General features: G+C 34.6%; 1 protein-coding gene across 2 annotated transcripts in view; it reads left to right on the forward strand.

Annotated features, from left to right (window-relative positions):
- Window positions 1-6,169, forward strand: part of PNPT1 (polyribonucleotide nucleotidyltransferase 1) — a 41,333-nt gene extending 35,164 nt beyond the window's left edge. For both annotated transcript variants that reach the window (XM_033124897.1, XM_033124898.1), the window contains exons 24-28: window positions 1,488-1,594; window positions 1,678-1,733; window positions 2,771-2,849; window positions 4,641-4,688; window positions 5,899-6,169. In XM_033124897.1, the coding sequence (XP_032980788.1) occupies window positions 1,488-1,594; window positions 1,678-1,733; window positions 2,771-2,849; window positions 4,641-4,688; window positions 5,899-6,057 (449 nt within the window). In that variant the 3' untranslated portion in view covers window positions 6,058-6,169. The remainder of the gene's footprint in view (window positions 1-1,487; window positions 1,595-1,677; window positions 1,734-2,770; window positions 2,850-4,640; window positions 4,689-5,898) is intronic.
- Window positions 6,170-12,692: the final 6,523 nt, after the last annotated feature.

Genomic DNA, 12,692 nt, shown 5'->3' on the forward strand with positions numbered 1-12,692 from the left:
ACTATATTCAAGAAGGATGATCTAGAATTTCTTAGTGTTTTTGCAACAATTTAAAATCAAACGTTTAGAAAATGTTTAGTTTTTCACTTTAGAGGAATTTTACTTTAATTTTCTCTTGCAATTCTGCTATTTTTCACGTAGTCTTATTTAGACTCTTATTTAAAGACTATGTGTATGAATCGTATGCTTCTATTCGTTTTTTCTGGAAGCAATCTTTGGGTTACCAGCTTTGAGGTTACTGAAGGAGAGTGAGAAGCAGTCTCTTTAGCTAGTTAAGACTGAGAAACTGATGGTTTTGTCCTTTATCCACGTGTTGCAACTTTAAAGGGTAAGAGGGAGAAAGAAGAAAAGGTGAGGAAAGGGTTCTACCGTGTCTCCCCGAAAATAAGACCTAGATGGACAATCAGCTCTAATGCGTCTTTTGGAACAAAAATTAATATAAGTCCCGGTATTATATTATTATATTGTATTGTATTGTATTATATAATTATATTATATAAGACCCAGGCTTATATTATAGTAAAATAAAACTGTATTGTGGGGACAGAGTCCTAGAGAGCAGATTCCAGGCTCTTGGCCTCACGTGGAAGGTGCTGGCTCGGTTATTAGATGGCCATCAGCTGTAATCAGATGGCCATCTGCTGTGGCTGGGTGGCCATCAGCTGTTACCGGTTAGCCATTAGCCACTAATATAATTGCCGTGGCTCGGCTAGGGCGTTGGTTTGTTGGTTGGTAGGCAGAGAAGCAGATGGCAGATTCCGGATCATGTGGCTCCTACTTCCTGTGTCTCTAACCCAGCCGCCAGCGAGAATATAGTGGTATGACTCCCCTATCTCTGGCTCCGTTGGTGTTCCTTTTTGGCCTCACCATATCCTGCGTTCTTGTGCGGGGAGTGGGACCAGAGACCTCGCATGACACAGGTCTTATATAAGATCCGGTCTTATATTATAGTAAAATAAGACCGTGTCTTACATTAATTTTTGCTCCAAAAGACGCCTTAGAGCTGATCGTCCAGCTAGGTCTTATTTTCGGGGACACACGGTAGTATAGTTTCTACTCATAATTAAGCGAGCAAAATTAGAATTTATATGCTTTTTATTCCACCAGGTTATGGGTTGCAAGAAAGAGGGGACATTGGCTAACACAATGTTGAATACATAGCAGGTGTGCAATGTGTGTTTGTCAGTGAATGAACACCTTCATTCCTACAGCATTGATTAAACACAACACAACCCTGCTCCAGCTACTTCCAGTTTGCTCCCCTCCTCTCACATCTACTTTTAAGACCGTGTTTCCCCAAAAATAACACCTAACTGGAAAATAAGCCCTAGCATGATTTTTCAGGATAACATCCCCTGAACATAAGCCCTAATGCATCTTTTGGAGCAAAAATTAATATAAGACCAGGTCTTATTTTCGGGGAAACATGGTAGTCTCCATTGGAATGAGCAAGTTAACTTTAATATGTTAAATTATCTTTTTAAAAGGTGTAACAATTACTCAGGTTGATGAAGAAACGTTTTCTATATTTGCACCAACACCCAGTGCTATGCATGAGGCAAGAGACTTCATTACCGAAATCTGCAAAGATGACGTAAGTATAATCTCATAATAGTTACTTTTTTCTACTTTTTGTTGCTGTTTTCTTATGATTTATGGCTTATTTTGCACTTACAGCAAGAACAGCAATTAGAATTTGGAGCAGTATATACCGCCACAATAACGGAAATCAGGTAATACCAAGTAATATGCTGTGCTGTTCTTTTAATAAGATTTATATTACAAGTCTGTTAACTTCATATTTTTTCGTTTTTTACTTCGAAATTATATGTTTATATCATACATCAATTGCCATATAATCATTAATTATTTTTAAGGTATAATTTTATTTTGTACATCACTTTGTAGATTTTCAATCATTATATAATTATAATCTATGATTATAATTATCTGAATAGATTCTTCTAACTGAATTGTTTAACCAAATTTCCCACCATTTTAATTTTCCCACTAAACAGTTAACAGACCCAAAACAGACTTAGCAATATTGCCTTTTCTTTCTTTCTGCTTTTTCTTTTTTTGGTAGTTTCTTGTTGGTTTCTTTTAAAGATAGTACTATTTAATGCCTAAGTAGTACATTTTTTTTAAATGCCAGTTTCAATCTCAAAGCATTTTTTTTTTACCAGACAAAAAGATTAGATTTTTAAGATCAGAAAAATCCCCTTTTTAAAGAAAAAAAGAAATTATCCGATGTAGTGTGAATGTTCAAACCAATTTGAAATGAATAATAAAAGGCAATGGGATAATTTAATATCACAGGTGAAAACTAAGAAATGAATGGTTTATTTTAGATTAGAGAAAATAAGGAAATTTGTTAAATAAGTATCCCAGTTTATCTAATCCCCTTCCGTCAGTTACTACATAATAGGTTGATGATAATTCTACACTATTTTAAAATATTTAATGTCATTTCAAAATTTTTTGGAAAATATTATGAAAAGAAATACAGAAGAGTACATGTTCTAAGAGCTTTCACTGCACATTTTTCTTTTATCTTTTCTGTCGTTTGATTCACAAGTGTTTAAATATAAAGTATATTTTCAATTAAAAAAATAAGTATCCTTTTCATAGATAATCATAATTTTTTTAGTTATAAAAACATGTACTGGATGGGTTTGTTTTCTTTGTTCAGTGAAAACATATCACCATTTATTTGTCAGTAGATACACAGATTCTTAATGTTTTAACCATGCTTATTGCCTTTTTATAGAGACATTGGAGTAATGGTTAAACTATATCCAAATATGACTGCAGTACTACTTCATAACTCACAACTTGATCAACGAAAGGTAAAACAAAAAAGACTGATACGATTATTTTTAAAACTGCCTTAAAAGAACCATAGTGAAATTTTCTAGGTTGATAAGAATTGTATACCGGCCTCATACAGAAAACCAAAAATGACAGAGGTGCTGCTGACAAAAAGTTTTATGTTGTTTAACACAGATATTTGTTTCTCCTTCCATGGTGGAATAGAAACACTCTTGAATGTTTTGAGGTAGAATAACATTTTAACACATAGCAGTTACTAAAAATACCTAGCTGTAAAGCAACCCAATTTTCTTGACCAAACCAATCATGGCAAGATAATTCTCAGGTTGTTTTTCAATTTATTTAATCTTTGTTATAGTTTATATATTTGGAAGACAGACTATGAAAACATTCAAGAAAACTATGGCGCAGGGGCAGAAGAATAATACGAATGTCTGTTTTACCATATATTAAAATAAGTATAAAATAGAATAAAACAATGTATTACTGGCCCCAAAATAGAAATCCATGCAACAGAAGACCAGAAATAAACCCAGTTATATACATGGAACTGTAATACATGCTAAACATTGTATTTTTAGTGAGTGAAGTATCAAAGATTATTCAATAAATCATATTGGTACAGCTGATTATCATAAAGCAGGATCTCTACCCTTTTTATACCAAAATCCAATGTGGATCAAGGAGCTAAATCTTAAAAAAAAAAAAAAATTCAGGTGGTGAAAGAAGAAAAATAAAATTTGGGCATGGGGCATGCTGAGGGAGGACACTAGAAGAAAATGTGTACTTTAATAATCTTGGGACTGGGTAAATATTTCTCAACATGATATCAAATCCAAAAATGTAAATAGATAAAATTGGACCTTATAATTTTTAAAATTATATGGCAACATTACAATAAAGTTGAAAGACAAACAGCAAGTTAGGGAAAAAATGCTTATAACATATGGCAGAGGTTTCATATACAAAGAAAGATAACTATCAATAGGAAAATGAGCAAAGAACATGGACAAACTGTTTTTTAGTTTTAAATTAAGCCTGCCAAGATATTCAATATCTACAGCAATTTTTTTAAATGCAAATAAAACAAAGCTACCATTTTTCAACTTTCAGATAGTTGAAAATTACCAATGTGATGAGAATGTGGAGAATAAATGTACATTCTCATATATTGTTGATAGGAATGTAAATTGTGACAAACTTTTTGGAAAGTATTTGGTAAATGTATATGAGTACCTTTGGACCTAGGAGTTCCACGTATAGAGGATAGAGTAGATGAATACATACTCTTTGCAACACTGCAGTTTATTTTTCTTCAACTTTTTATTTTGGAAAATATGGGTGTTCACCATATACCTTTCCCCTATATTTGCCAATTATTAACATTTGCAACACCGGAATTTAAAACAAATTAAATGACCATTTTTAGGAGATTGGTTATACAAATTATGTCATTTGAATGCTCAAGTGTAATATTCCATTTAATGGTATGAAAAGATGTCCTCAACCTATTATTGGATGAAACAAGCTCAGTAAGGTCCAGTTTTACAAATGCAATACACACACACAAAGTAGGGAGACATTTGAAGAGATACTCATTGGATTGTTAGCAATAGTTTATCTACAAGTAGAGGGTTTTGAATGATTTTTATTATCATCTGAATACTTCTGTATTATTTTAAATCTTTATAATTAAGATTTTATAATCAGAAAAACCAATAAAGCTATTATCCATTTGGGGGGAAAAATGTATACTACCATAGCTATTACTTATGCGTGACAACTAATAGGTTAACATTTTCTTTCAGATTAAACATCCCTCTGCCCTAGGATTAGAAGTTGGCCAAGAAATTCAGGTACTTGTATTCAAGCTTTTAGCCTTAGAGCTGTAAATTGTACTTGAAGTTTCAATTATTTCTTTCAAAAAGTAAGCTGAAAGAATCAAATCAGCATCTGTGATTTGTATTATTTATATAGTGTGCTTCTTTTGTAACCTTAGGGTTGCTTAAACAGATTCATTAAGGGTTTAAAACACAATTCTTTTCCTCAAGGAGTTTACAGTTAGAACAGTAATCCGATCCTTTAGAGCTTTTGCAGAGTCAGTGATTTGGAGACAGGACATGAGAGTCCTGATACATGTAACTGTTGAAGGCCTTGAATGTCATATTTGAGGAGTTGAGACTTTAATTGCGTCTATACGGCTTGAAGCTAAAGTTTTTTTGAGTTTGATGAAAGCTATGTTGTTCTAGAATTCTGATAACAAATTTGACATTTTTTATAGTCCCTTATGGGTCTATACGGCTTGAAGCTAAAGTTTTTTTGAGTTTGATGAAAGCTATGTTGTTCTAGAATTCTGATAACAAATTTGACATTTTTTATAGTCCCTTATGGGTGGATAAAAGAACTTACTGCTGGCCCGGGTTTTTTGGAAACATCACATTCTCTCCAGTTATGCCTAATATCCATGACCTGAGTAACTAAGGCTTCTAGTTTCTTCCCAAACTGTAGTCCCATTGTTCAACTAACCTCTAGGGAAAGATGAGAACTAAGACATAATATCTCTGTATAAGGTGTTTTTTTTGTTTGTTTGTTTTTTTACATCAGAAGAGACTTCCATTTCCCCCTAACTTTCACTATCTAAGGTGAAGCCAAATAACCTCCAGTGTGATAGTCCCTTTGAGCAGTAGCCTGAGTGACCTACGCATAATCCCGTAGTTTGTAGCACAATTAGGCTCAGAAAACCCTTGTCTAGAATCATTCACGATGGCTTTGACTGTTCTTCTGGTATAGGGACCCGGCCTGGAGAAAATAAGAAGGCACAGATGAGTCTAACAGATTATAATTAGGCAACTAAATGCCCCTATCTCTTTTCCTTTTTTATAATCACTGCTTAACCAAATTATATTTATTAGTATATACCTTCACTTAGCATTGAACTATGCTTTCATGAACAAGTAAAAACATTAATGATTGCCTTATTTGGAGCACGTAAATTTAAATATCTTTTAATTTGGATGTCAATCAATGTACGATAACTTTAGAAGTAAATTTGTTTCTTTAACATAGGTGAAATACTTTGGACGTGATCCAGCTGATGGAAGAATGAGGCTTTCTCGCAAAGTGCTCCAGTCTCCAGCTACAACTGTCATCAAAACTCTGAATGACAAAAGCAGTATTGTAATGGGAGAATCTGTTTCACAGTCATCATCTAATTCTTCCCGGTGATATATATTTTTTAAAGACAATTCTAGAATGATGATATCTATAGAGCAAAATTTCAGTAGTATCTTCTAATGTATAGATTTATATGTACTATAAATATAAAATGCTCATTTTACTTTTGTCATTTTTTTATTTCAAGAGTTACCTATATTCTCTCATTCTTATTATAAATCAAATATTTATTAAAAGTAAACCATTTATACATCTTAGGAAAGATTATTACCCTTTTTTCCTATAATTCTGAAATATCTGATAAATTTAGAAATAATAGATCACATTTGCTACTATAATGGATCACTTTCTACGTATTTACTCTTAGTCCTCTTATGGCTCACCTCTGCCCAACTTTACTCATCTAAAATGATTTCAGACTGGAACTTGCCATAGTCAAAACCAGTGCCTATTTCTTTAGTACAGTTACCAGATATAGTAACTTGCCACAGTCAAAACTAGTGCCTATTTCTTTAGTACAGTTACCAGATATAGTAAAGAGTTGAGGCCGCTAATTTGATCTGTTTTTAATGATATACTGCCTTTCAAATTGGTCACAAAACCATAATATAGTGAAGTAAATATAATAAGATCCTAAATAGAATGAGGTAGTATGTTTTTTTGAAATTTAGAAAATATTTAGAATATATAGGAAAGTGATTTACTAATCAAAATAATCAGTCATATTTTGATTATGTATAGATAGTCTTGGTATATGGGATAGAGGAATCATAATTTTCAGTTAATAAATATTATATTAAACAGTCATATAGAGGTTGTTGATATAATTATTAGTAATAGATGTAAGGTCCCATCATTTATCATATTCTACAAAGTAAATGGCTCATAGAAGTCATAACTTAGAATATGCAACTTTTATAAATCTGGTAATATTTGTAAATTCAGGACTCGGGGATAACTGGTTCATAAAATATTAAAAATTTAGCTGGCCAAAGATTTTTAAAATGTGTGTATTTAAGTCAGTAAACATTGGTTATATATCTATAGTGTGTAAAGTAACGTTAGACAATGTTGATATAATTTCTGAAATATTGAAGACTAATTGAAAAATGAAAGATTCAATTTAAAGTATGTTTTGTACATTTGATTGTTCTATTTTTATAATAGTGACAAAAATTTGTATTCTCTTTGCCTTGTTTAAGACATAATCCTTAATGATAGAATCCTAATGATAGAATTTCAAAATTATAATTTATGTTTTTCTTAAGTTTTCTATTTTCTTTTTCAAAGGGACTCCCAACTGCTAATAGTATGGAAAAATGAAGCTAGTTCTTCAACTCTAGAGACCAGTAGTACCACAAAGCAATACTGTTTAACAAACTTATCCCAGATCACCAAGAGGATCCTACTTCCACTTTAACCAAGAGCCTTCATGTCTGAACTTTTCTTCTTTTTGTCTTCCCTCAAATCTTGGTAGTTTTCCCTACTTTCTAGTAAGGACTATTACATTCTAAAAACTCTATAGTGACTCAAATCAAATGGAGTGCCCATCTGTGGTAGTTAGTGTAATAAGACTTTTTCTTTCATATTCTTTGTTATTGACACCTCCTGCTCATAATTTCCAGTTTTTATACAATCATTTTTCTTTCCCTTATAGAATATCTTGAATTTTTGGATCTAAGATAGTAGAACGAATATCAGTATTAGTTCAATTCAGCCAATCATAGCATTCACTTATTCAGCACTTATTATGAGCCAGGCACTAGAATGTATGCAGGGGATGCATCAGTAAACAAAATATAAGTTCCAGTGCTCACATTCTAGTTGATGGAAACTGACAGTTAATAAGTATACAAAATGTCAGGTAGTGATAGAAGTTTCACAGAGAGGCCCTTATTTCCTACAGTGGAAAAACAGACTTGGGAGTTGACAGTTACAGAGATCTAAAGGTATTTGAACGCTTAGCTTAGGAAGTCAGCTATGCAGTTATTAGGGCCTTGGTTGGGAAAGCCTGAAGTTTTGAAACATGGGATGGGTACCCCTGAGGATTCAGGCTCTGTAGACACTCTGGACCCTCAGGGCTTGCACAAGTGGCTCATACCTCCTTGTAAGAGGTAATATTTTCCCCCCCGACCCCCACCCCTTGCAGAGGACCTCTCCCATAGGCGTTCCCATTTCTGATAGGGTACTTTAAAGAAAAAGAACTGGGTAAGGAGCTAGAATGATAAAGATAAAATAATACAGAATGGCCTCTCTGAGTAGGTAACATTTGAGCAGAGACCTGAATGAAGTGGAAGAAAGATGCGCAGATGCGCAGCTATTTGGGAAAGAATTCCAGCCAAAGGGACTAACAACTTCATTTTCACTTGGTATTAAAAGTTTAGAATATAAAGCAGCCTTTTCATTTTATAAACCAATTTCACATAGTCTTTTACTCCTTAATCTTGTGCCTATTCTTCACTAGAATTAGAAAGCAAATTTTATTAAAGAATATGAGACGAGGAGCTGGCCAGTGCAAGGTGATATTTTCGAAGCATTTAATTAGGCAGAAATATGTTTGGTTACTTGCAAGAAGTTAGACACCTAGATTATGTGAAAGTTTAACAGGCTTATACAAAATTCCAGGCTCGTAAGAGATGAGACTAGGGAGGTAGGCAGTAAAAATGGAAAAGAGAATGTAACTGGGTATCAAGGAATAGAAACCAAACTAAGTTAAGCTAAAACAAAGGGGGAAATTTTTCACTGGGCCATGAATTTATTTCAACAGAAGCTAAGTCACACTCCCAGTAGACTAGAACCAGGACTGGCAAATCATCAGGAACTAAGGTAGGTCCCCCTGTACCTGCCTGTGAAGTCTCATGGCCTCTCATTTGTACTTCTTCCCACACAACAGATTACTAAATGAATTTAAGTAATAAACTAGCATGTAGTTGTAAGAGCCAGAGGAGTACACTTGGGATTAGATTTTTTGGGTGCTTGATCAAGGGGGCTGGAAATTAAGACTGGATAATCAAGATCTCACTGACTTGGATACCTTTGGGGCAGATGCTTTAACCCTGGCCAGGACCTCAAGGGACTGAGAAAATCCCTGCTGGGTTGCTCTTTGAAGCCGGGAAAAAGAGAGAAAAGTAGAAATGAGCTCACAGCAGCTTTTGACTCCTGGAGAAGACAGCTATTTATTTTGGCATACCTGTTGGCAACTAATTGTTTTGTAACAATTTAAAGTGTTTTTTAGATGGTTATCTGCAGATGTTTTTGTTTTTCTCCTCCACTTAGCTTTTAACTATGTTACAAGGCCTCAACTTCTCATTATCCCTCTGTAAGGCAGTAGTACAACTTATTTAGCCAGCTCTGCTATCCTTATAGGCATTGTTTCCCCCTGTATCTTTAGTTGTACAGGCAATAGCATTCCCCTACTCTGGGATGTTTTCCAAGGTCACCACTGGTGAGATTGGTGGTAAAGTGGCCACCCTGTGCTAGGCACTTAGTAGACTGTGACCCAAAACCCCATTTTACTGCCTGATTTCTTGCACCACTCCCTCTACCACCTATGTCAGTTTTCCTCAGAGAAGTAGATGCCAAGAAGGGATTAGATGTATAAGGTATTGATTTGGCAAACTGTCTGTGAAGGATAAAATAGGCAGACTCAGGAATTGGCAGGGAAAGCCTGCAGACCACAGTGCAAGTTTGACCTCTAAAAGGAGGGAGGTAAGGAAATACGGGGTAGAAAGAGCTTCAGTCTACAGTGTAGTTCTAAGAAAGTCTCATCTAGGCTGGTAAATTCCCTAAGCCAAAGTCGTCCATTGGAGGAGTTCTGACACAATGGGACAAGTTTAGTATTCTCGCTGTGCTCAGTCACTGGCTGGGAGCAGCTCCAGGTATTTATAGCTTCAGTACAAATGCAATGGTGGATCCAAAGGAGATGGAAGGTGTCAGCCAACTACATTCCTCAGAGTAGGTTGTCGAAGGAGATCTGAATGGTGCACTCATATGGCCTCTACACCAACCAAATATCAAAACAAATTATAAGACTATAGCAATTGAAACTGTCACACTAGAGTTGACCAAATAAAACAAGAAAACAGAGAAGCGAATTCATACTCAATCCAGACGTGTGTGTGAATGTAGTACAGAACAGTTTTTTAAAAAAAAGAATTTTAAAATAGTACTCCAAATTATTTCATCTATAAATGGTGTTGACAATTGACTCTCCATTTGGAGGAAAAAATTTAAGTTAGCATCCTACTTCATGTATACAGAAAATGCCAAGTGGATTAGAGACCTGAAAATTTGAAAACTATAAAAACATGTTAGAATACCTTGGTTTAACATGGAAAACTAACCATACATGAGTATCCCGTCTCTCTGAAAATTATTTTTTTTTAAAAAAAGTATAGCATTCAAAGGGCAAACAAAAGACAATAGCAGACAAGATTTTAACAAACGTCAGTTACATGATAAGCAGATGGAAGGGCAGTAGTGAACTTAGCAGAGCAGAGGAAGTTACAACCTAAATGATGTAATTTAATCTCAGTTAAGCTGATAGGGTAGTTATTAAATTACCTGCTAGGAGAATGTCACATTAAGACTATACTTCTAAAGGAAACTTCATTCTTTCAATAATTACTGAGTACTTGCTATGCTCCACACCCTATGCTAGGCATTGGAGATACAATGGTTAGAAGAAATAGTTCCCTGGATTCATGGAAATTTTCCATCTAGATATGGAGACAATCAGAAATCATTCAAATAAATATAAAGCTATGAGTATGACAAATGCTACAGTGGAGGGGTGCATGGTGCTCTGAGTGTGTATAATAGGAAGATAAAATGGATACTCTGGTTGTCTTCCAAACATCTATTTTACCTGTATCACATAGTATAACATCCATGGAATTGGAGTGGGATGAACCCCAGCCCCACCTCCAATGGGGCCCTGTTGCCTCAGCCAATCAATGCTTGACATTCCCTACATGAGAAAACTCTAGGTTCAGGAGTGGGCATGTGACTTGTTAGTCTAATCACAGTGCAACTGGGGATATGTCAAGACACTTTCTTATGTGCTCCCCTACAGGCATGCGGTGGTAGGAACAGAGATCATGGTAGCTAGGAAGATGGTGCTATTGGAAATGAAGGGAATTATATGCATCAACAGAATTTGGTGATGATTAGATATGGGTGGTTGTGAGTTTTTAAAAAAAACACATATAAGGCACTTAAAATAATGCCTAGCTTATGTCAAGTTCTCAGTAAATAAAAGTTTAAAACAAAACAACAAAGGGTCGAGGATGATTCCCAGGTTGCTGACTTGAATAACTTTCTATTCAGTGAAATAGAGAACATGGAAGAGAACCAAACACAAAGGAAGAGAGAAAGTTCAGTTTGGGGCATGCTGAACTTGAGATACCTTTGAGCCATTCCAGGTGTCCTGTAGGTATCTGGATATATTAGTAGCCTGGAGCTCTGAAAGGAGATCTTGCCTGGAGATATAAATTCATAAATGATCTATGTATAAGTGATAATTGAAGCAAGGGATGTAGTTGAAAACACTTAGGGAAGAGAGTCTAGAGTGAAAAGAAGAGAATCTAGGACTAAGCATTTGAGGAACTCCTGGTATTTAACGATTGGATGGACAATGCAATAGCAACATGAAGAAGCAATAATCAAAGAGCTATGAAAGGCAAGAGTATATGTCAAGGAAACGAGCCAATAAAGGGTTTCAAGAAGAAAGTGGTCAGTGTTCATTTTAATCAAATAAAGTGGGGTGAAAAATGTCCACTGGCTTTATCAACATAGATGTCTTTAGTGAGTTTATCAGGAGCTTTGTTGGTGAGGGCTGGGGTTGATGGAAACCAGAATGGGTTCAACTGAGGAGTAGGACGTGAAGAAAAAGAATTTAAACAATTTTCAACCCTTGAATTGTCTGTAAAGGGGAAAAGAACTAGGACTGTCACTGCAGAAAGGATATAGATTATCAGTTGTGATGGTTTATTTAAATGGGGAAGGCTTAAAGATTAATCATGTTAAGGAAAAAAAATGAGTAAATATAGCAAAATCTTTCATAAAATTTTTCATAAAAACACCTACCAGAATTGAGAAAGGTGAAAATAGAAAGCCCCACATTTCAAGGACATAAGTCAATGAAACAGAACCCAGTTTACTCTACAGAGATTAACAATATATTTTTTTAAATACTCAAGAATTTTTTAAAAGTGTAATGAGTCCTCAAAGGACATTTGGCAATGACGGCAGATAATTTTGGTATTCACAACTGGAGGAGAGGGGTACAATACTACTGGCGTCTTGTGGGTAGATGCCAGGGATGCTGCTAAACATCCTGCAATGCACAGAATGGCCTCACAACAAAGAATTATCCAGCCCAGAATGGCAGTGGTGCCAAGGTTTAAAAACCCTGCTCTAGTAATTTAATCTACAAATATATTGGCACACGTGAAATAACTTCTGTACAATCATTTATTGTTTGAAATTGCAAACTATTAGAAATGGTACACATACATAAATAGATGATTTAAATAGAGTAGGGTTCATTAGTACAACAGTATGTATATTATTTCATTATTTGTTTTAAAAAAGGGTGGTAGACAGAAATATATACAAATTGTATATGTAAATTATATATAAAATACATCTATATCTCAATCCATAGAGTGGAATTTTTTTTTATT

This window comes from Rhinolophus ferrumequinum, chromosome 13 (assembly GCF_004115265.2).
Source record: "Rhinolophus ferrumequinum isolate MPI-CBG mRhiFer1 chromosome 13, mRhiFer1_v1.p, whole genome shotgun sequence".
NCBI lineage: Eukaryota > Metazoa > Chordata > Mammalia > Chiroptera > Rhinolophidae > Rhinolophus > Rhinolophus ferrumequinum.